This window comes from Petromyzon marinus, chromosome 61 (genome assembly GCF_048934315.1).
Source record: "Petromyzon marinus isolate PM22_M1 ecotype Great Lakes invasive population chromosome 61, UKy_Petmar_22M1.pri1.0, whole genome shotgun sequence".
In the NCBI taxonomy this organism is placed as follows: Eukaryota; Metazoa; Chordata; class Hyperoartia; order Petromyzontiformes; family Petromyzontidae; genus Petromyzon; species Petromyzon marinus.
Window position 1 is genome coordinate 11,672,488 of NC_133727.1, and position 23,371 is coordinate 11,695,858.

The window sequence follows — 23,371 nt, forward strand, 5'->3', positions numbered from 1 at the left end:
CGCCGACTTTGTCACGCGGTTGATGAGTTTGAGACGCCGCGTTTGAGTTTGCCCACCCATTGGCGTCACACGCAACGAACGAGTCGAGACGCGTGCTGGTGACGCGGTGCGCAGGCCGCAGACCAACGGATAACATTTGCACGTCGGGGTGTTTTAAACGATGAAACGTAACAGCAATGCTAGCAATCCGTGCCGATAATGCGCACATTGGGGACTGTGATGTCATCTTGATGTGCAAAGCATGCTGGGACTTTTTTTGGTTTTTTATCTCGGAAGACTCCTGCGAATAAACGTGGAACGTCGGGACTGTCGGCCCAACGGTTCCAACCGCACGCCAACGTCGGCCCAACGTCGCGCTCGAACCGGGTTGTTGCTAGCGAGAGATCCACTCTGAAACGTCCTCTTTTTTTCCTGACGAGGTGACGCTCAGTTGAACTCCCCATGGGAGGGATCCCCCCCCAGCTTATGAGATGGATTCGGTTTCGTTGCAGGAAACGTTCTCAAGGAGCTCGTGGAGCCTGCCGGAGCCGTGATCCACGCGTCCAACTTCTCGGTGAGAACCCCGTGCCGTGCTGTCCAGCGCACGGCCGTGTCGGTGATGATGGCCATGGCGACTACGACTGCAGTGTGTGAAGGGGAGCGGTGGTGTTGCAGTTAGCACGCTGCGCTATGAACCCAACGACCCGGGTTCGATTCCCGCTCACGGCCAACACCAGTGACGATTATCTGAACTGGTCCTGGGCCTCCCCTAGGTCGACTCGGCCTCAAGTGAGTACCTGATGCGGTGTGTAAACATTGCCACTGGGCAGACAAAGGTGGCCTGGCGTTTTGCTGGCCATCCTCCTCGTGTGCCGTGGCATCCTTCATAGATGCTCACTAACAACACTTGCCCCAACGGTCTGTTAAGGCTATTTGGGGGGGTCTTTGATGGAGGTGATGATGGTGGTGGTGGTGGTGATGATGATGGTGGTGACCACGGTAATGATGATAGTGGTGACCACGGTGATGATGATGATGATGATGGAGGTGGTGATGATGATGGTGGTGACCACGGTGATGATGATGGTGACTACGGTGATGATGGTGGTGGTGGTGATGATGATGGTGGTGACCACGGTGATGATGATGGTGGTGACCACGGTGATGATGATGGTGGTGACCACGGTGATGATGGTGGTGGTGATGATGATGGTGGTGATGATGATGATGGTGGTGACCACGGTGATGATGATGATGGTGGTGGTGGTGATGATGATGGTGGTGACCACGGTGATGATGATGGTGGTGGTGGTGATGATGATGGTGGTGACCACGGTGATGATGGTGGTGGTGGTGGTGATGATGATGATGGTGGTGATGATGGTGGTGGTGATGATGATGATGGTGGTGGTGATGATGATGATGATGGTGGTGGTGATGACGGTGGTGGTGGTGGTGATGATGATGATGATGGTGGTGGTGATGATGGTGATGATGATGGTGATGATGATGGTGGTGACCACGGTGATGATGATGGTGATGATGATGATGATGGTGGTGACCACGGTGATGCGGCTGGTGACGTCTGTGCAGGTGGGGGACCCGACGCTGAGCGCGCTGGAGCTGTGGGGCGCCGAGTACCAGGAGAGCAACGCGCTGCTGGTGTCGCCAGGCGGGCTGCCGGCGCTGCGCCGCCTGTGCCGCCGCGAGCGCTGCCCGCTGGATGTCGTGGGCACGGTCACCGGCGACGGCAGGGTGCGTGGCTCGCCCCTCGTCGCCGGCGATTGTGCGGCCGAGCTTCGCCGCTCGATTTTTTCTCGCGAGGGGTTCGCGACGCCGTCGCGCGGCGAGCCCGGGGGCGGCGCGACCGCCTCCAGGCGACGAAGCGCGCGGCGGTCGAGCGGAACGGCGCTCACGGCCAACTTGAGTGGCGAGCATCTGCCCGAACCGGTCCTGGGACTCCCGTAGATCGACTCGGCCTTAACTGGGTAATCTGGTGCGGCACCGTAAACTTCAGCAAGGGGGAGACAAAGGTGGCCGGGGGCAGTGCGGGCCACGTAGACGTTCGCCAGCGGCCCGTGAGTGTGTTCAACTTCTTTCGCACCGGACGTAGCCAACCGTGATAATTGGAGGTGCAGGGGAAGGACAAAAATTTAACACAACAAACTGTTAGAACGAAATTAGTTTTCATGCTAGACATAAATTGCATATCTCCACTGGCTCCTTATTATCAGAAAGAAGAGCATTCCAGACGGCTGTATAAGTGTATCTGAAAGCGATCAATGCAGTGACCCTCTTTATTAGATCGTTAGCCAAAAGCTGCTATGAGGATGACTGGAGTCGCTTGATGGTTTACACTCCTTAACGAAATCAGCAAGGTATTGTACTTTTATTTGTGGCAAGCACTTTTGTGTAATGAGTGCTGAGCTGCGTTGGCTTCCGGCAGTCGGAAGCCAATGGAGCTCGGCTATCACCGAACGGACACGGTCAGAACTTGCAGTACCCATCACGACACGTGCCAAAGAATATTATACACGCTGTTCCTTGCTAATGTTTTTACCAAACGTCCCATAGAGTAGCGAGTTGCAATAATCGAGCCTTGTAGATACTATGTATCGTTGAGCCCTGAGATGATCATTGCAAGCCCTCATTGTATTTTGCACGTGGTGATCAAACGACATTCTGGTCGAGAATGACACCGAGGCTCTTTTAGATGAGGAGAAAACTGAATCCTGGAGTCTGCGACCGCCACACCCCACCAATGTTTTAGTGCGAGCCGTGCGTGGGATCTCCGTGGGTGGCGGAGGGGGTGGCTGAGGGGGTGGCTGAGTGGGTGGCTGAGGGGGTGGCTGAGGGGGTGGCTGAGGGGGTGGCTGAGGGGGTGGCTGAGGGGGTGGCTGAGGGGGTGGCTGAGGGGGTGGCTGAGGGGGTGGCTGAGGGGGTGGCTGAGGGGGTGGCTGAGGGGGTGGCGGAGGGGGTGGCTGAGGGGGTGGCGGAGGGGGTGGCTGAGGGGGTGGCTGAGGGGGTGGCTGAGGGGGTGGCTGAGGGGGTGGCTGAGGGGGTGGCTGAGGGGGTGGCTGAGGGGGTGGCTGAGGGGGTGGCTGAGGGGGTGGCTGAGGGGGTGGCTGAGGGGGTGGCTGAGGGGGTGGCTGAGGGGGTGGCTGAGGGGGTGGCTGAGGGGGTGGCTGAGGGGGTGGCTGAGGGGGTGGCTGAGGGGGTGGCTGAGGGGGTGGCTGAGGGGGTGGCTGAGGGGGTGGCTGAGGGGGTGGCTGAGGGGGTGGCTGAGGGGGTGGCTGAGGGGGTGGCTGAGGGGGTGGCTGAGGGGGTGGCTGAGGGGGTGGCTGAGGGGGTGGCTGAGGGGGTGGCTGAGGGGGTGGCTGAGGGGGTGGCTGAGGGGGTGGCTGAGGGGGTGGCTGAGGGGGTGGCTGAGGGGGTGGCTGAGGGGGTGGCTGAGGGGGTGGCTGAGGGGGTGGCTGAGGGGGTGGCTGAGGGGGTGGCTGAGGGGGTGGCTGAGGGGGTGGCTGAGGGGGTGGCTGAGGGGGTGGCTGAGGGGGTGGCTGAGGGGGTGGCTGAGGGGGTGGCTGAGGGGGTGGCTGAGGGGGTGGCTGAGGGGGTGGCTGAGGGGGTGGCTGAGGGGGTGGCTGAGGGGGTGGCTGAGGGGGTGGCTGAGGGGGTGGCTGAGGGGGTGGCTGAGGGGGTGGCTGAGGGGGTGGCTGAGGGGGTGGCTGAGGGGGTGGCTGAGGGGGTGGCTGAGGGGGTGGCTGAGGGGGTGGCTGAGGGGGTGGCTGAGGGGGTGGCTGAGGGGGTGGCTGAGGGGGTGGCTGAGGGGGTGGCTCGTGTTCGTGAGCGGTGCTCGTTCCCGCGGTGGCGTGCTCCAGGTGGTGCTGGTGGAGGACCGGGCGGGGCAGGGTGGCGGTGCCGATGGTGCGGACGCGGCCCACCCCGTGGACCTGCAACTCGACTGGGTGCTCGGCAAGATGCCCCGCAAGGTACCCGTCCACAGGCGCCCAACGAACATCGAGCAAGCGATGGATTGCGCAGGTGTAGTGAGTTTATGGCCTTAGCCTGGCTCGCATTGAGGCCCATAGACTCGCACAGAGACACATACTCACATATCTATGTTTGTTGAACTTCTTTCGCACCGTACGTAGCGAACCGTGCTCATTGGAGGTGCGGGGCAGGACAACAGACTAAACTCAGAACCACAGACTCGCGTAGAAACCTATTGACTTGCATAGACATACATAAACGATAGACTTGCATAGCTACCCACAGACTGGGTTCTCAATTGTAGTAAGTGTTGTTGTAGCATCCTGGAAACCAATGCCTGTACACAAAAAAAATCTATCACGTTTAATTAGAACTTCATTCATCTGATTAAATTTGGCCAAACATCCAGCCGTGGGAATGAATGACAGCGGGGACTGGGAAGACTGTCACACGTGGGGGGAGTGGGGAGACTGTCACGTGGGGGGGGGGGAGGGGGGAGACTGTCACGTGGGGGGGGGGAGGGGGGAGACTGTCACGTGGGGGGGGGGGGGAGGGGGGGAAGAGTGTCACGTGGGGGGGGGGAAGACTGTCACGTGGGGGGGAGGGGGAGCGGGGAGACGGTCACGTGGGGGGGGGCAGGGGGGAGACTGTCACGTGGGGGGGGGGGAGGGGGGAGACTGTCACGTGGGGGGGAGGGGGAGCGGGGAGACTGTCACGTGGGGGGGGGGAGGGGGGAGACTGTCACGTGGGGGGGGGGCGGAGCGGGGAGACGGTCACGTGGGGGGGGGGGGGAGCGGGGAGACTGTCACGTGGGGGGAGGGGGGAGACTGTCGGGGGGGAGGCGGGAGACTGTCACGTGGGGGGGGGGAGGGGGGAGACTGTCACGTGGGGGGGGAGGGGGGAGACTGTCACGTGGGGGGGGGGGGAGGGGGGAGACTGTCACGTGGGGGGGGGAGGGGGGAGACTCACGGGGGGGAGGGGGGAGACTGTCACGTGGGGGGGGGAGGGGGGAGACTGTCACGTGGGGGGAGGGGGAGACTGTCACGTGGGGGGGGGGGAGGGGGGAGACTGTCACGTGGGGGGGGGGGAGACTGTCACGTGGGGGGGGGGGAGGGGGGAGACTGTCACGTGGGGGGGGGGAGGGGGGAGACTGTCGGGGGGGGGAGGGGGGAGACTGTCACGTGGGGGGGGGGGAGGGGGGAGACTGTCACGTGGGGGGGGGAGGGGGGAGACGGTCACGTGGGGGGGGGGAGGGGGGAGACTGTCACGTGGGGGGGGGGGAGGGGGGAGACTGTCACGTGGGGGGGGGGAGCAGAGAGAGGGTCACGTGGGGGGGAGGGGGGAGACTGTCACGTGGGGGGGGGGAGGGGGGAGACTGTCACGTGGGGGGGGGGGAGGGGGGAGACTGTCACGTGGGGGGGGGAGGGGGAGACTGTCACGTGGGGGGGGGAGGGGGGAGACTGTCACGTGGGGGGGGGGAGGGGGGAGACTGTCACGTGGGGGGGGGGGGGAGGGGGGAGACTGTCACGTAGGGGGGGGGGGGAGCGGGGAGACTGTCACGAGGGGGGAGACTGTCACGTGGGGGGGGGGAGGGGGGAGACTGTCACGTGGGGGGGGAGGGGGGAGACTGTCACGTGGGGGGGGGGGGGGGGGAGGGGGGAGACTGTCACGTGGGGGAGGGGGGAGACTGTCACGTGGGGGGGGGGGAGGGGGGAGACTGTCACGTGGGGGGGGGGGAGGGGGGAGACTGTCACGTGGGGGGGGAGGGGGGAGACTGTCACGTGGGGGGGGGAGGGGGGAGACTGTCACGTGGGGGGGGAGGGGGAGACGGTCACGTGGGGGGGGGGGAGCAGAGAGAGTGTCACGTGGGGGGGGGGGAGGGGGGAGACTGTCACGTGGGGGGGGGGGGGAGCAGGGAGACTGTCACGTGGGGGGGGGGAGCAGAGAGAGTGTCACGTGGGGGGGGGGGAGTGGGGAGACTGTCACGTGGGGGGGGGGGGAGGGGGGAGACTGGCACGTGGGGGGGGGAGGGGGGGAGGGGGGAGACTGTCACGTGGGGGGGGGAGGGGGGAGACTGTCACGTGGGGGGGGGGAGGGGGGAGACTGTCACGTGGGGGGGGGAGACTGTCACGTGGGGGGGGGGGGAGACGGTCACGTGGGGGGGGGGGGGAGACTGTCACGTGGGGGGGGGGGGAGACGGTCACGTGGGGGGGGGGGGAGACTGTCACGTGGGGGGGGGGGAGCGGGGAGACTGTCACGTGGGGGGGGGGTAGACTGTCACGTGGGGGGGGGGGGGGGAGGGTCACGTGGGGGGGGGTGGGATCAGGGAGACTGTCACTTGGCGGGGGGGGGGAGGGGGGAGACTGTCACGTGGGGGGGGGAGGGGGGAGACTGTCACGTGGGGGGGGGGGAGGGGGGAGACTGTCACGTGGGGGGGGGAGGGGGGAGACTGTCACGTGGGGGGGGGGGGAGACGGTCACGTGGGGGGGGGGGGAGACTGTCACGTGGGGGGGGGGGAGACGGTCACGTGGGGGGGGGGGGGAGACTGTCACGTGGGGGGGGGGGAGCGGGGAGACTGTCACGTGGGGGGGGGGGTAGACTGTCACGTGGGGGGGGGGGGGGAGGGTCACGTGGGGGGGGGTGGGATCAGGGAGACTGTCACTTGGCGGGGGGGGGGAGGGGGGAGACTGTCACGTGGGGGGGGGAGGGGGGAGACTGTCACGTGGGGGGGGGGAGACGGTCACGTGGGGGGGGGGGGAGACTGTCACGTGGGGGGGGGGGGGAGACGGTCACGTGGGGGGGGGGGGAGACTGTCACGTGGGGGGGGGGGAGACTGTCACGTGGGGGGGGGAGGGGGGAGACTGTCACGTGGGGGGGGGGGGGGAGCGGGGAGACTGTCACGTGGGGGGGGGGGGAGACTGTCACGTGGGGGGGGGGGGAGAGGGTCACGTGGGGGGGGTGGGAGCAGGGAGACTGTCACGTGGCGGGGGGGGGAGGGGGGAGACTGTCACGTGGGGGGGGGGGGGAGGGGGGAGACTGTCACGTGGGCGGGGGGGAGGGGGGAGACTGTCACGTGGGCGGGGGGGAGGGGGGAGACTGTCACATGGGGGGGGGGGAGGGGGGAGACTGTCACGTGGGGGGGGGGGAGGGGGGAGACTGTCACGTGGGGGGGGGGAGGGGGGAGACTGTCACGTGGGGAGGGGGGGGAGTGGGGAGACTGTCACGTGGGGGGGGAGGGGGGAGACTGTCACGTGGGGAGGGGGGGGAGCAGGGAGACTGTCACGTGGGGGGGGAGGGGGGAGACTGTCACGTGGGGAGGGGGGGGAGCAGGGAGACTGTCACGTGAGAGTTCCCTGCGCCGTGTTACCTGGCTGCGCAGGAGTTTGTGATGGCGCACGAGAACGTCGCGCTGGCGCCGCTGCGTCTGCCCGATGGTCTGAGCGTTCGCCAGGCGCTGGAGCGAGTCCTGCGCCTCCCGTCGGTCGCAAGCAAACGCTACCTCACCAACAAGGTACGGCGTCGTCGTCATCGGCGTCGGCATCGTCATTGTCGCGCCGTCGCACGTCTCCATCAACCGCACCCCGCGCAGGGCGGTCTCTGTGCGCGTGCTGTGACCGTGACCTTTTGTAGACGTTCACATATCTTACCCGCTCACAAGCCCGCCTCTACAGCAGGGTGGAGTGGTCGGGCTGTTCCACCGTGTTCCGTTTGGGCATGCGAACCACGACCGCCACAGACCTGGCCTGTCGCGTTGTGTACCGTGGCGGAGGCTGGGACGGGGACAGAATGGTGAGAGACGGCGGGCCGCTGCCGTGGAGGGGTTTGTAGTCTCGTTTTTCTGGGCCTCTTCTCCCCCCGGTGGCTGTGGTGCTCGGCGCCGGCAGGTGGACCGCTCGGTGACGGGCCTGGTGGCCCAGCAACAGTGCGTGGGGCCTCTGCACACGCCGCTGGCCGACGTGGCGGTCGTGGCCCACTCGATGTGCGGCACCGTCGGTGCGGCCACCAGCATCGGGGAGCAGCCCATCAAGGGCCTCGTGGACCCGGCTGCCGGGGCCCGCATGGCGGTGGGGGAGGCCCTCACCAACCTGTGCTTCGCCCGCGTCTCCGCCCTCGGGGCAAGTTGGCGTCGCTTGCTCGCGGCCTGGGTCTCTGCGACCGGAGCCCAGTGCTGCTCAACTTTGCTATCACCACTTGGGCCCAGTGCTACTCAACTTTGCTATCACTACCGGGGCCCAGTGCTGCTCAACTTTGCTATCACTACTGGGGCCCAGTGCTGCTCAACTTTGCTATCACTACTGGGGCCCAGTGCTGCTCAACTTTGCTATCACTACCGGGGCCCAGTGCTGCTCAACTTTGCTTTCACTACTGGGGCCCAGTGCTGCTCAACTTTGCTATCACTACTGGGGCCCAGTGCTGCTCAACTTTGCTATCACTACTGGGGCCCAGTGCTGCTCAACTTTGCTATCACTACTGGGGCCCAGTGCTGCTCAACATTGCTATCACTACTGGGGCCCAGTGCTGCTCAACTTTGCTATCATTACCGGGGCCCAGTGCTGCTCAACTTTGCTATCACTACTGGGGCCCAGTGCTGCTCAACTTTGCTATCACTACTGGGGCCCAGTGCTGCTCAACTTTGCTATCACTACTGGGGCCCAGTGCTGCTCAACTTTGCTATCACTACTGGGGCCCAGTGCTGCTCAACATTGCTATCACTACTGGGGCCCAGTGCTGCTCAACTTTGCTATCACTACTGGGACCCAGTGCTGCTCAACTTTGCTATCATTACTGGGGCCCAGTGCTGCTCAACTTTGCTATCATTACCGGGGCCCAGTGCTACTCAACTTTGCTATCACTACTGGGGCCCAGTGCTGCTCAACTTTGCTATCACTACTGGGGCCCAGTGCTGCTCAACTTTGCTATCACTACTGGGGCCCAGTGCTGCTCAACTTTGCTATCACTACTGGGGCCCAGTGCTGCTCAACTTTGCTATCACTACTGGGGCCCAGTGCTGATCAACATTGCTATCACTACTGGGGCCCAGTGCTGCTCAACTTTGCTATCACTACTGGGGCCCAGTGCTGCTCAACTTTGCTATCACTACTGGGGCCCAGTGCTGCTCAACTTTGCTATCACTACTGGGGCCCAGTGCTGCTCAACTTTGCTATCATTACCGGGGCCCAGTGCTGCTCAACTTTGCTATCACTACTGGGGCCCAGTGCTGCTCAACTTTGCTATCACTACTGGGGCCTAGTGCTGCTCAACTTTGCTATCACCACTGGGCCCAGTGCTTCTCGATCATCGCGGCTCACAGAGCCAAATAAATCCCAATTGTGGAAATGTTCTTCTCGTTTTCACACGAGCAAATATCTGCCACTCAAAGTACCCAAAACTTTAATACTCAAACATAGAAATGTAAAGTTCTATACAATGCGAAAATGATATATACGATCTGTAAATTTAGAAGCAAGTTGTGGCAGTGAGTTTTTGTATGCAACCAACTCGCAACAGAGGTGAGGAGGGCGGTGGGTGGGGGTGGATCGGCCACTGAGCGGCGTGGAGGAGGGGAGTTTGTCTGTCCCAGAGAACGGCTTTGGTCGACCCGAACCTCCGTGCAACGTTCGGTGTTGGTTTGCCATCCGTGCTACTGATCAGCCTCAAGGCCATCGGACCAAGCTGATTTGCGCTGCAGGGGAATCGACTTGACATTGATTTGCGACTAGTACAATATGTTCCATCCCTTGTGCGACAGTTGTTTTTTGCTGTGCTTTCTTTTATTTGTTTTGGTTTTGTCATTTCGGTGACCCAGGTCGCCCTTGCAAATGCGACTCTTTTATGCTGGGTCTCTTGAGTCCCCTCGCCTTGGTCGAATTTCACGACGGGATACATCGATTCCATTCGCAGTGCCGTCGTGTTGCGCGTTCACGTCGTCTGGTTTCCACTCGATGTCCTTCCTAGCGTTGCGTTTCCCGAGACTTCCTAAAGTCTGCGGTGCGTCCGACATGCCCCGAAGCCCCCTTCTCACCCGGGGACGGTGATTCGGTTGCCTCCATTGTTTGCGTGACCGCACGATCCGCAGGACGTGAAATGCAGCGGGAACTGGATGTGGGCCGCCAAACTGCCCGGGGAGGGCGCGCGCCTCGTGACCGCGTGCCGGGCCATGTGCTCGTGCATGCGCCAACTCGGCATCGCCGTGGACGGTGGCAAGGACTCGCTCAGCATGGCCGCCCGTGTCGGCTCCAACACCGTCAAGGCTCCTGGTGACCACCCTCCTCCCCTTCCTTCTCTCCTCCTCCTGCTCTTCCTCCTGCTCCTCCTCCCCTTCCTTCTCTCCCTCCTCCTGCTCCTCCTCCCTCTCATTGTCCCTCCCCCTCATTTTCCCTCTGCTCCTCCCCCTGCTCCCCCTCCTGCTCCTCCCCTGCCTCCTTCCCCTGCCCATACGCTGTGTGTCTCGTGCTGCGGTTCCATGAGTGGAGTCCACGGGAGCAGACTGTTGGCACAAGTGCTGTTAGCAAGCACCTCTGAAGGCTGGCACTGCACAAGAGGGGGTGGGTGGCCAGCACCATGCCCGGCCGCCTTTGTCTCCCCAGTGGTGATTTTTACACAATGTAATCATTTGAGCCTGAGTCGCTCCAGGGGAGACCCCAGACCGGTTCAGATAATCGTCACTGGTTTCGGCCGTAAGCGGAAATTGAACTCGGGTTGCCGGGTTCATAGCACAGCGCTCTTACCACTACGCCACCGCTCCCCTTCGCTCGTCCACTCACCCACTTATCCACTCACTCACCCACTCACCAACGAACTCGCTCGCCCTCACACTCACCCAACCGTACACACACACCCACTCACCACACTGCAGCCTACCTCACTTCTTCCCTCGCACCACTCCACTCTGCAGATCCCTGCCATCGTCTCTGTCTCCCCAAACCCTGACAATCGTAACCTTGCTCAATGCAGGACACCGATTACCTCTTCACTATTACACCTTAAGTTAGTGCTGTTTGTTGCCAGCCACTTGGCGTTTGGGCCGCGGGTCCGCTCCGTGCCCGGCGACTGAGATGGTAACGGCGCTGGCTGCCTCGTCCGTGTGTGCGTGCTCCCAGGTGCCCTCGTGATTTCGGCCTATGTGGGCTGCCCTGACATCACGGCCACCGTAACTCCCGACCTCAAGAGTCCGGATGGCGAAGGTTCGCGTTGGGCTCTCGTGCGTGCGGGGGGGAGGGGGAGGATCCCCATTGTTCGCTGGAATGATCTCAGAAGCTGTCCAGGAGTTTGTTGAAATCGGGGGCCGTCGTGTAAATTGTAATGTAGTATTAATATTATTACGTGGGAAAATATCAAGGAGTGAAAACGGCAAAGTCGTTAGGCTCCAGCCATGGTGACCGGACAGGAGCCTGCGCTCGGCGACACTGCACCAAAAACAACGAGAAGGGGACATGAGGAGGGGGCGGTGGAGAGTGAAGCAGGGGGATTGATGCAGCGGGAGGAGGAGAGCTCAAAGAGAGACGACCGAGACTGAGCGAGGCAGCGACGCAGGCTGAAGAGAACCACGGACGATGACGTCGTCGCGTTACTTGCAGAATCACGAGACGGATCGACATCCGTTCGCGCTTCTGGAGGTCAGCCGAAGCGGGCCTCGTTAGCGACAGATGAGGCACTGCTTCCAACGCCCTACGTTAGAAGGCGGCGTCCCTCGACGTTGGCGCCCAGCCGCTGAACGTCTTTTCGCGTGCAAGGTTGCAGTGTAACACCCCGCAGATTGCCCGTGGCATGCTCCAGTCAGACTCTGCAGAGGTCGTTCGCGTCATTACGTTGTGCGAACGCCAGCGGAATGCCGATGAGTGGGAAGCTGTATCGGGGCGACGTCCAAGGCGGAGCGTCGATGATCCCGTGACATTCAAAAGAGAGCGGGGCCACGCGTGCCGGTGTCGTTGGGCAACAGCGGCTTGGCGTCCTGGCTGCCTGCCGTGGAACTCCAGCCAGAGTCAGAATATTCATTGTGGAGGATTCCAATGAGCTATTTAAGGAATTCTTCACAACGCCAAGAGCGCTCGCGGTCTGCTTGAACGTTTGCGTCGGTTGGACGCCGTAGGGGGTGGGGAAGTATGGCCCTGCGGTCGTGGGACAGCTTTGTGTCGGCTGGCGTGCGCGTGCAGGCGTGCTGCTGCACGTGTCCCTGGGGCCCGCCAGGCACCGGCTGGGTGGCAGCGCACTGGCGCAGTGTTACGGGCAGATCGGGGACTCGAGCCCCGACATGGATAGCCCGGAGACGGTGGTGGCCGGCTTCAACGTCACGCAGGAGCTGCTGGTTGGTGAGTCGCCCTCCCAGCCATTCCCTCCCCCGCTCCGCTGCCGCTACTCCCCCCAGGCTCCCTCCACCCACTCCCTCCCCGCTCCCCTCACCCCCACTACCCCCCCTCACTCTGATGTCTGTCTGTGTGTGTATGTGTGTGTGCGTGTCTTTGTGGGGAGCGGTAGTGGAGTAGCGGTTAGCGCGCACTGCGCTTCGAACCTGGCGACTCGAATCCGATTCCACGCTCACGGCCAACACCAGTGACGTTTTTTGTGAACCAGTCCTGGGCCTCCCCTTTGTCAACTCGGCCTCAAATATACGTGGAGCTGTGTGTAAACATCGCCTCAGGGGAGACAAAGGCGGCCGTGCGTGGTGTTTGGCCACCCACCCCCTCGTGCGCCGTACCAGCCTTCATAGGTGCTCGCTAACAGCACTTGCCCCAACAGTCTGTGAAGCCTATGCTAGGGATTTTTGTCTTGAGGAGCTCACAAATCCTTGAAAGATCTGGGCAAGGTCCCATCGGTGAGCTCCTCTGGCAGGCAAGGCTGCGTTGGCTGGGTCATGTAGCCCGCATGCCCCGCTACCACATGCCCAAACAGCTTTTGTTCAGCCGGATAGAGGGGGCTAAACGGGCGCGGCACAGGCTGGAGAAGAGATTAAATGATGAAATGATATGGTCCGAGAGGATATGGAGTTGAGTGGACTTTGCCAATGATTGGTACCAGCGGTGTCAACATCGGCCTCTGTGGAAGAGGCTTGTGAAGGATGCTCCTGGGCAGTTGGAGGCAGTCGCCTTCAAATAACAATGGAGGGCAGAGGAGTGCTCACAACAACAAGCCGAGTGCCGGGCGGCTAAAACACAGCAAGTTGGCACAGTGGGGGGCACAGCTGGTGCATCAGCCAGTCATCTCAGTCAGTCAACATATGGCACCTAGGTCTGCCAGTGGGCATTTCACACTCTACATGGTCTCAAAGTGCACCTACCCTGGCACAAGTGCCATGGTGACGTGAGTGTCACTGACGGTTGTTGTGTGTGCGTGTGTGTCTGTGTGGACGTGCGCGCATGTGTGTGTGTGCGTGTGTACGTGTATTTGTGCATGCGTGTGTGTGTCTGTATGGGTGTGTGTGTCTGTGTGTGTACGTGTGGCAGAGCACGCGATATCGGCGGGACACGATGTGAGTGACGGCGGGCTGCTCGTGTGTCTGCTGGAGATGGCCTTCGCTGGGAACCGCGGCATCGATGTTGAAATGCCGGGCGAAGCCGGCTCCTCCGGTAGCGATAGCCCCAACAACTCGACACACTGACCCTGCCCTGACCTTAACCACACTGGCCCTGCCCTGACCCTAACCACACTGATCGTGTGTGTGCGCGTTTATGTGTGTGTGCGCTCGTGCACACGTGTGTACGCGTGTGTGTGAGTAGCACTGGAGCTGCTCTTTGCCGAAGAGCTGGGCCTGGTGCTGGAGGTGTCTCCGGCTCTCGCTGATGCCGTGTGCCATCGCTACCGCAGCGCCGGCGTGGCGTGCAGCCGTGTCGGGCGCATCGTCGGAGAGGGGGAGACGGCGCAGGTCGCCCACTCGCCCACCAACTCGCACCACTCGCTCACCCATTCACTCACCAACTCACTCACCAACTCGCTCACCAACTCACCCACTCGCTCACCCACCCACTCACTCACCCACTCACCTACTCACTCGCTCTTCCACCAACTCACCCCCAACTCACCCACTCACCCACCAGCTCAATCACTCACCCACCAACTCACTCACTCACCAACCAACTCATCCACCCACTCACGCACTCATCAAACTTACCCACCCACGCACCCACTGACTCCCCCACTCACCCACCCACTCGCTTACCCACTCACTTACCCACCAACTCACCAACTCTCACTCTACCAATACCCGCCATTCGCCACTAAGTGACGGTGACGTCACCACGGCATCTGTGCCAGGCCAGGTCCACTCACTCACCCACCAACTCACTCGCTCACCCACTCAGTCGTTCACTCACTCACCCACCAACTCGCCCACCAACTCACCCACCAACTCGCCCACCAACTCACTCACCCACTCACTCACCTACTTACCCACCAACTCACTTACTCTGCCACTCAACAACTTGCCCACTCACCAACTCACCCACTTACCCCCACCACCCACCCACCCATGGTGCGCAGGTGCGTGTGCGCGTGTCGGGAGAGGAGCTGCTGAGCGAGCCACTGGGCGCTCTGCGCGATGTCTGGGAGGCCACCGGCTTCGCCCTGGAGGAGCTGCAGGCCAACCCGGCCTGCGTGCGGCAGGTGAGGAGGAGGAGGCCCGCTGGTGTCGCACGTCGCCCCCACCCACCGGCGCGGTCGTATAGAGCGCAGAGATGGCGGTACCTTCCGCACTCTGCGTCACCACGCGCGCGACCCACCGATTGCGGCGTTCCGATCTCCGTCTGGGGAGTTTCCCAGGAGCCGGGGGAATTTCTAAGGGAACGTTCTCGTCGTTCCAACTGCCGCGCCTCTGCATGGCAAGTCCAGTGCGTCGAGCGTGACTCCGCTACTACTCGTTGTCCACGACAGGAGCCGTGGTCTGTGTTGGGACTTACAAGAGCTGTGGGTCGTGTTGGGACTTCCTTGACAAGAGCTGTGGGTCGTGTTGGGACTTCCTTGACAAGAGCTGTGGGTCGTGTTGGGACTTCCTTGACAAGAGCTGTGGGTCGTGTTGGGACTTCCTTGACAAGAGCTGTGGGTCGTGTTGGGACTTCCTTGACAAGAGCTGTGGGTCGTGTTGGGACTTCCTTGACAAGAGCTGTGGGTCGTGTTGGGACTTCCTTGACAAGAGCTGTGGGTCGTGTTGGGACTTCCTTGACAAGAGCTGTGGGTCGTGTTGGGACTTCCTTGACAAGAGCTGTGGGTCGTGTTGGGACTTCCTCGATCATAATATTTGAGCAGCATGAGATCGCTCCGTAATCACAGGGACGTGACTCAAAGGCAGCACCCATTCTGCGATGATCGGATCGCTTGGTCCGTTGGGATCCTCGGCGGCGTGTACCGTGTGTCTCCCCCCCCGACCCCAGGAGCGCGAGGGGCTGTCGCGGCGCGTCGCCCCCCCTTACCGCCTGACCTTCGACCCCAGCGTTTCTCCAAGCGTTCCAGAGAGCCTCGGTAAGCTGACGAGTTTGCAAACATCCAGCCGCCATAATCGGTCGAGAAGAAGGAGGAATGTTATGAACCTGGCCAGCATGCTCGACGTGTGTGTGTGCGTGCGTCCGTGCGTGCTCATGTGTATCAATGTCTAGCCCACCTCAGCTGTTTGGAAGTCATGCTCCACCATCATCAGCTCGCGTGCGGGTGCTGGGCGGACAATTACGTCGCGGGATCGTGAGACGATGACGGCTTGAGGCCTTCATCCAGCAGTGGATTGGCCATGGCCGACGACATCGAAGTGAGAAGCCCGTTGCCCTCCCCTCTTTTGCAGCGTTGGCGCGGCCCCTCGTGGCCACGGTCCGGGAGGAGGGCAGCAACGGAGACCGGGAGATGGCGGCCGCCCTGCACATGGCCGGCTTTGAGGTGAGGGAGTGCACGGCACGAGAGAGAGCACTCCGCCCCCACGGTTGCTCCACTCCGGATCCACGGTAAAGAACGACCTCGAGGTGAGAGCGAGCAGTGGCCCGGAGCATGGAGCCGGCACGGCCGAGGTTCGGCATTCGATGGCAGGCGGCCGCCCAGCCGACCGCGATGGAAGGGGCATCCCGTCGGGGACAGCCCGGTCACCGGTGGCTGGACGGCAACTCAATGACGTTCGGTTTAATTTTGCACGTACTTTGGCAAATTTCTACCTCAAAAAATGTAAAGTATCGTTTTGACAGCCACGAGCGCCGCGTGTGACGTCAATGGCACGGCTCCGCTTCTGCGGTGGAAACAAAACGTGACCCCTCCTGAACCGTTTGGCGGTGGCGTTGGCGGTGGCGTTGGCGGCAGTGTGGGGCCGTGTCCCCGCAGGCAGGTGTGGGACGTGACGATGAGCGACGTGTGCACGGGCGCCGTGACGCTTGAGCGCTTCCGAGGCCTCGTCTTCGTCGGCGGCTTCAGCTACGCGGACGTCCTGGGCTCCGCCAGAGGTCTCCCGCGCCGGCCGCGTCACGACGCGGAGTGACCTTCACCTCTCCGCGTCTCTCCGGCGCGACTCTCCGGCAGCAGTAGAGGCCTCGGAGAGCCGCCCACAGCCGCGGAGAATCTAAATCTTTCTTTATGCTGGAGGAATCCGATGAGCTATAAAGCTCTTTTTCAAATGTGTCCGGGCGGGTCAGAAAGTTACAACAACAAACAATACAAAAACAAGATAGGCATCCAAAGTATAAGAAAGGTCAAATCACTAAAATAAATATCACCAGGTAAAGCCCACTGAGCTCTATTAGCATCTTTGTCAGATGCGACCTGGCCACAAATGATAGTTCTACAAAGTGGCTGGTCAGGCTGCTGCTGTTGTCTGGAATTCTCTTCCTGCTGTGCTTGAGCTCCGTGCTGCTGCTCCCCCTCCCTCTACTTGAGGCTTGAGGACCCCCCTTTTAGTTTTCCAGCTCATTTAGATTAACACCATTTAGATTTAGTTCCATTTAGATTAACACCATTTAGATAAACACCCTTGTTTAACACCATTTAGATTTAACTCCATTTAGATTAACGCCATTTAGATAAACACCCTTGTTTAACACCATTTAGATTTAACTCCATTTAGATTAACACCATGGATTTATTTATTTCCTCCTCCCCTGTGAAGCGTGTGGAGATGATACGGTTGGCCTTGAACGCTATACACATGATCTCTATGCGATCTACATGCGATATACATGTGATCCACACGTGATCTCTGTGCTCTATACGTGCTCCACACGTGCCCGCGACTCGAACGCGTGTGCTGCAGGCTGGGCGGCGTCTGTGCTGTTCAACGCGAGCGCCCGCGCGCAGTTCGCGGCGTTCCGGCGCCGATCCGACACCTTCAGCCTCGGCGTCTGCAACGGCTGCCAGCTCATGGCGCTGCTGGGCTGGGTGGGCGACGGTACCGGTGAGGTTCCCCCATGCACGCACACGCACACACACGCACACATGCACGCACACATGCACACACACACGCGCGCGCACACGCGCACACACGCGCAGACACGGGCACACACGCACACACACACACGCGCGCACATGCGCACGCACAAATATTCCCCGCGTAGCTCGCACACACGGAGGGGCGAGTGGTCGGCACCGACCCGGCCGCCTTTTGCAGGTGGCCCAGGACTGGCTCAGATATACTCTGCCACTTTTATTGGTCGTGAACAGGGTTCGAACTCGAATTGTCGGGTTTGTAGCACAGTGGGCTAACCACCGCGCTACTATTTGTATGTTGAACTTCTTTCGCGCTGTACCTAGCCAGCCGTGCTAATCGGAGGTGCAGTGGTAGAACAACAAACTAAACACAAAAAGCAGCTCTCAATAAATGAGATTTCAATCTAGATTTAAAAGTGCATCGCTCCAGTGGATCCCAAATACTGCTTCCCAAAAACCTGCGTGCGGTCTGTCTGCACGCACACAGACAGTACGCATCACAGCCTGTGTGCTATGTTTGTGCACACAGCACACAGCACACCCGCACGGTAGCCAGCTGAGCAGCTTGCTCCACTGCTAGTGCAGGTTTGTCAATTAGTCGATAAAAATCGATTCTTACACGCGTGACGCGGGAATCTTCAGAGTCTCCGTAAAAATGTGACAGAGGTTCGAATGAAGGGACCACGCGGATTGTCCAGACACACTGACGGGACAGAGACGAAACCCGGTGAATGAATGTGCGTGTGCTGCCTCGCCTTGTTAACCTACTGCCGGATGAGAGCCTGCCAACGTCTTGTGGTCCACGAGTGATATTTTGGCCATATATTCTTGGTTCTTTCGGTAAAGTCACGTAGAATGAGAATAAAATAATAAATTGATAAGATAAAATAACACAATAAAATTCTCACGACGTTTCGACCACAACACAAGTGGCCTTCATCAGGTTAAGGGACGAGACTGTCTGGAGGACAGCGCTGGAGCGAACACAGCCAAGTTCGCTCCTGTTCGCTCCAGCGCTGTCCTCAAGACAGTCTCGTCCCTTCACCTGATGAAGGTCACTTGTGTTGTGGCCGAAACGTCTTGAGAATTTAATTGTGTTATTTTATTATTATTTTATTTTATTCTCATTCTACGTGACTTTACCGAAAGAACCAAGAAGATGAATCCTTGCAGTCACGAAAGCTTTAAATCGAAATTTTGGCCATACTTCACCACGCTGGTCGGCGCGTGTTGGTAATTGAGGGGGGGTGGAGACCAACAGTGAAGTTTGCTGCACGTGGCCAGTAATCCAGCACTGTAGGCGGCAGGGAGGGTTGGCGGATTGCGCACAGATGCTACAGAACTCCCTTCCCCATGGGCTGCAAGGTGGTGCCGTACCTTTGCGAGCAGAAGGCGGTAGACAAAACGCGGACTCCACCTGTCCCGTCCGTGCGGGGATAGAGCATTGCACCTTCGCACGAGTGGACTTTCACTGGGTGTTCCGGTTTCTGACCAATAACCCCTGAATACATAGAGGATGGCAGAGCTTGGGCAAGTGTTGGTGCCGGCTGTTTGGAACGGAGTTCCTCGTGTCGGTGGTTCCTCCGCCCCGCGCCTGAGATTCGTTTTGTCTCCACAAGAGCGCCGAGCGGCACGTTATTATCCTTGCATTACCACGCCTTTACAACACTCGCGGCGGTGGTCGGTCCATCCAAGCACGGCGCAGGCTGAGGCCTTGCTTGGCTTCCGAGATGTGCAGCGAGACCGGCCGCATTTCTGCGTTGGTGTCGTCGCGAGATCAATCGATCGCTCCGCGCGCCGGTACCCTCATGGTGGTGGCGCCCGAAGGACATTACCGTGCACGTGTGCAAGCGTGTGCGCACATGCTCGCGTCCGCGTGTGTGCGTGCGTCTGTGTGTGGGGAGCAGCAGCAGTGTAACGGTTAGCGCGCTGCGCTACTAACCCACCGACCCGAGTTCGATTCCGGCTCGCGACCAACACCAGTGATAGCGATTATCTGACCTGGTCCGGCAACCTCCCTTAGGTTGACTCGGCCTCAAACGAGTACCTGGTGCGTTGTGTAAACATCGCTACTAGGGAGACAAAGGCGGCCGGGCGTGGTGGTGGTCACCCACCCCAGCCTTCATAGGGGCTCGCTGACAGCACTTGCCTCAACAGTTTGTTAAGGCTATTCTCTTTTTGCGTGCGCTCTGAATTTAAAAGGCGGCGTGGACGACGGCGGTGACGGCCACGAGGAGGCGCTGGCGCCCGGCGTGGTGCTGGCGCCCAACGTGTCGGGCCGCTTCGAGTCGCGCTTCGTGAGCGTGCGCGTCCAGGAGGACTCCCCGGCGCTCCTGCTGAGCGGCATGGGGGGCTCCGTGCTGGGTGTGTGGGTGGCACATGGAGAGGGTGAGTGGGGCAGGGGGAGGGGGGCAGGGGGAGGGGGAGTGGGGCAGGGTGAGTGGGGCAGGGTGAGTGGGGCAGGGGGAGTGGGGCAGGGGGAGGGGGGCAGGGGGAGGGGGAGTGGGGAGGGGGAGTGGGGCAGGGGGAGGGGGAGTGGGGCAGGGTGAGTGGGGCAGGGGGAGTGGGGCAGGGGGAGTGGGGAGGGGGAGTGGGGCAGGGGGAGGGGGAGTGGGGCAGGGGGAGGGGGAGTGGGGCAGGGTGAGTGAGGCAGAGGGAGTGGGGCAGGGGGAGGGGGAGGGTGAGTGGGGAGGGTGAGTGGGGCAGGGGGAGGGTGACCGCCCCACGTGACCGCCCCACGTGACCGCCCCACGTGACCGCCCCACGTGACCGCCCCACGTGACCGCCCGCACGTGGCCCCCACCCTCCCTCCAGGTCGCATGGCGTTTAGCAACGAGGAGCAGCTGGAGCGCCTCATCGCGGGCAAGCTGGCACCCCTCCGCTACGTGGACGACCAGGGCAGCCCCACCGAGAGCTACCCCCTCAACCCCAACGGCTCGCCGCGGTGAGCACTGCACCGTCCGCCACGACGCCTGTCGTGCCACCTGCCATGTCATCCGTCACGTCACCGACCGTGTTACCCCCGCCGTGTCAACCCCGCTGTGTCAACCCCGCCGTGTCAACCCCGCCGTGTTACCCCCACTGTGTCAACCCCGCCGTGTCAACCCCGCCGTGTCAACCCCGCTGTGTCAACCCCGCTGTGTCAACCCCGCCGTGTCAACCCCGCCATGTTACCCCCACTGTGTCAACCCCGCCGTGTCAACCCCGCCGTGTTGTTGTATATATAGGTGTTATGAAAATTGATGAAAATAATGAAAATTAAATGAAATTTGAGATTTACATAATTTATCCGAAATTATGTTAATCAGTGTAATTATGCGCATAAATTATGCTGATTCGAGAGATAATCGTATTAATTTATGCGAGTGGGCGTGGTTATGATGATGCAGGTTGTTATGGATTATAAGGTCGAGCCTCGGTGACGAGGATTGTGTTATGAATTGGAATAACGCAATTAATCGTATGCAGTGACGCAGGCGTTGTGAGCGTGAATGAGAGAGAGTCGATTCGACTCTGTTCTTTAATTCCGTATTATCGATAAGGATACGATTACTCTCGATTGAACATTACGAATTATGTGTGTTATGGATTATGTGTGGTGATAGTGTGCTTATGATCGGTCCCCAGGATTCAGATCTCATACGCAGAACAATATTATGCAGAATTTCAGGAAGAATCACACACAAACCTTCTGCTTTGATCAATTTTATTTTCTAGCTAACTTTAATTTTTGGATAATATGAAAACTCAATCTCGGGATGTTGGAATTTCAACACAGCGTTAACATGATACCATCACGATTGCGTTGTTTCACCTCGATAGCGGCACCTGTGGTTAATTCCCGACGCGTAACGCAATCGATCGGTTGTTGAGAGAGAGATTAAAAACAAGCGAACTATTCTATCAAAACCTTAACCTTATAATGTAAATTCGTATTTAAACATTGCCCACACAGTACCACATCCATTCATAGACCTTCAAGTCAATTCTTATCACGTTTTTTACAGTAGGACGATTGGTTATTATGCAACTCAATGACAGCAGTATTTTTCGTTATGAATTGATTTTTAATGCCGCACCTTGGAGTGGCAACCCTTCTTGATTATCCCGATCTGCGTATCGTGTCTTCGTTATCACTGGTTCAATTCTTTGCGTAAAGCAGACGCCGTGGTTAGCATCTCGTGTGTCCAAAATGTGTTTCCTGTGTGTTGCGGCGCGGTGGGGGAGTGAGGGGAAGAGTGTGGGGGAGGGGTTGGGGCATACGAACGGCTGCCAGTTTCTGTCCACTGCTGGCTGGAAGAGTCAGCACGATGCTCGCCGTCGTCGCGCCGATGGGCGTTGAGTGCGGGGCCGCTTCCCTCTCAGCCCTTTCAAATTTTTCCGCATTCCATGCCCTTTCCCTGTCTGTCTGTATGAGGAGGTGTGAGTCTAACCTTGCTATTTCCGCAATTTTTACATCACGTTCGGATTTGTTACATTTTATCACGTCCTTAAGAAGTTTTTTCCGATGTTCCTTAATGTCCTCGATATGTGTCCCCTCCCATATGTCTCTCTGTTCTGCCTGCTCTTTAGCAGTCCGGCCAGTACGTTTTAACACAAGTTCACGATATTGTTTTTCCATAGATTCCATCTCTTCCGGGGAGGTCCCCTCTGAGTCAGTGGTATGCGTTGGGGTGTCAGCCTCCGAATGTTGCAGATCCAGTTCCATCTATCTTATGTGGTGTACTTGATAGACTTAAGAGTGTATCTTAATTCTGACATTTCATGTGTCGTGTGAGTTACTCTGGAAATTCCCTTCGGAGCACGTATAAACAATTGTATCACAGGATATGGTCAGTTTGACTCGAGCAAATAATCTTACTTCAACTGTCTTTGTTATACCCTGCTACTCTGGAATTTCCCTTCAGAGTGCGTTTTTGTGTTTGTTTTACACCCGTTACAGTCACAGGGCAACGTTAGATCATAAAACCTTGGTTAATACAACAGTGATTTGTTCCTTAATTCAAGCATAAACTGTCTGCGAGAGATCCCGGACGAGCCCCCAATATGTTGTATATATAGGTGTTATCAAAATTGATGAAAATAATGAAAATTAAATGAAATTTAAAATTTGCATAATTTATCCGAAATTATGTTAATCAGTGTAATCATGCACATAAATTATGCTGATTCGAGAGATAATTGTATTAATTTATGCGAGTGGGCGTGGTTATGATAATGCAGGTCGTTATGGATTATCAGGTTGAGCCTCGGTGACGAGGATTGTGTTATGAATTGGAATGACGCAATTAATCGTATGCAGTGACGCAGGCGTTGTGATCGTGAATGAGAGAGAGTCGATTCGACTCTGCTCTTTAATTCCGTATTATCGATAAGGATACGATTACTCTCGATTGAACATTACGAATTATGCGTGTTATGGATTATGTGTGGTGATAGTGTGCTTATGATAGGTCCCCAGGATTCAGATCTCATACGCAGAACAATATTATGCAGAATTTCAGGAAGAATCACACACAAACCTTCTGCTTTAATCAATTTTATTTCTAGCTAACTTTAATTTTTGGATAATATGAAAACTCAATCTCGGGATTTTGGAATTTCAACACAGCGTTAACATGATACCATCACGATTGCGTTGTTTCACCTCGATAGCGGCACCTGTGGTTAATTCCCGACGCGTAACGCAATCGATCGGTTGTTGAGAGAGATTAAAAACATGCGAACTATTCTATCAAACCTTAACTTTATAATATGCAAACTCGTATGCTTGAATTGTTACACAACACGGCACTTGGTCTTTGATTCGTATCCAATCCTTAATCCATTCTGATATGCGAAGTTATTATGCTTGAAATCGTCAGCACAGTACCACGTTGATGTTCGTTCATTGATTCATAACGATTATGAATTTAAAGCGTTCGACTGAAATACTTCGAATTGCCTTATCAACACCACTCGATGGCCACAATGCTTCGTTACTTGAATTGTCACATAACACAGCATTCGGTCATTGATCATG

General features: G+C 58.8%; 1 protein-coding gene across 1 annotated transcript in view; it reads left to right on the forward strand.

Moving 5' to 3' along the window:
• PFAS (phosphoribosylformylglycinamidine synthase) overlaps positions 1–23,371 on the forward strand; it is a 45,735-nt gene that overhangs the window by 16,792 nt on the left and 5,572 nt on the right. Inside the window, exons 13-29 of the mRNA XM_032977082.2 lie at positions 492–553; positions 1,573–1,734; positions 3,858–3,968; positions 7,349–7,480; positions 7,854–8,084; positions 10,046–10,226; positions 11,070–11,153; positions 12,123–12,278; positions 13,410–13,532; positions 13,683–13,828; positions 14,443–14,565; positions 15,330–15,417; positions 15,731–15,822; positions 16,259–16,373; positions 17,177–17,317; positions 19,552–19,737; positions 20,164–20,293. Of these exons, the coding sequence (XP_032832973.1) occupies positions 492–553; positions 1,573–1,734; positions 3,858–3,968; positions 7,349–7,480; positions 7,854–8,084; positions 10,046–10,226; positions 11,070–11,153; positions 12,123–12,278; positions 13,410–13,532; positions 13,683–13,828; positions 14,443–14,565; positions 15,330–15,417; positions 15,731–15,822; positions 16,259–16,373; positions 17,177–17,317; positions 19,552–19,737; positions 20,164–20,293 (2,263 nt within the window). The remainder of the gene's footprint in view (positions 1–491; positions 554–1,572; positions 1,735–3,857; positions 3,969–7,348; positions 7,481–7,853; positions 8,085–10,045; positions 10,227–11,069; positions 11,154–12,122; positions 12,279–13,409; positions 13,533–13,682; positions 13,829–14,442; positions 14,566–15,329; positions 15,418–15,730; positions 15,823–16,258; positions 16,374–17,176; positions 17,318–19,551; positions 19,738–20,163; positions 20,294–23,371) is intronic.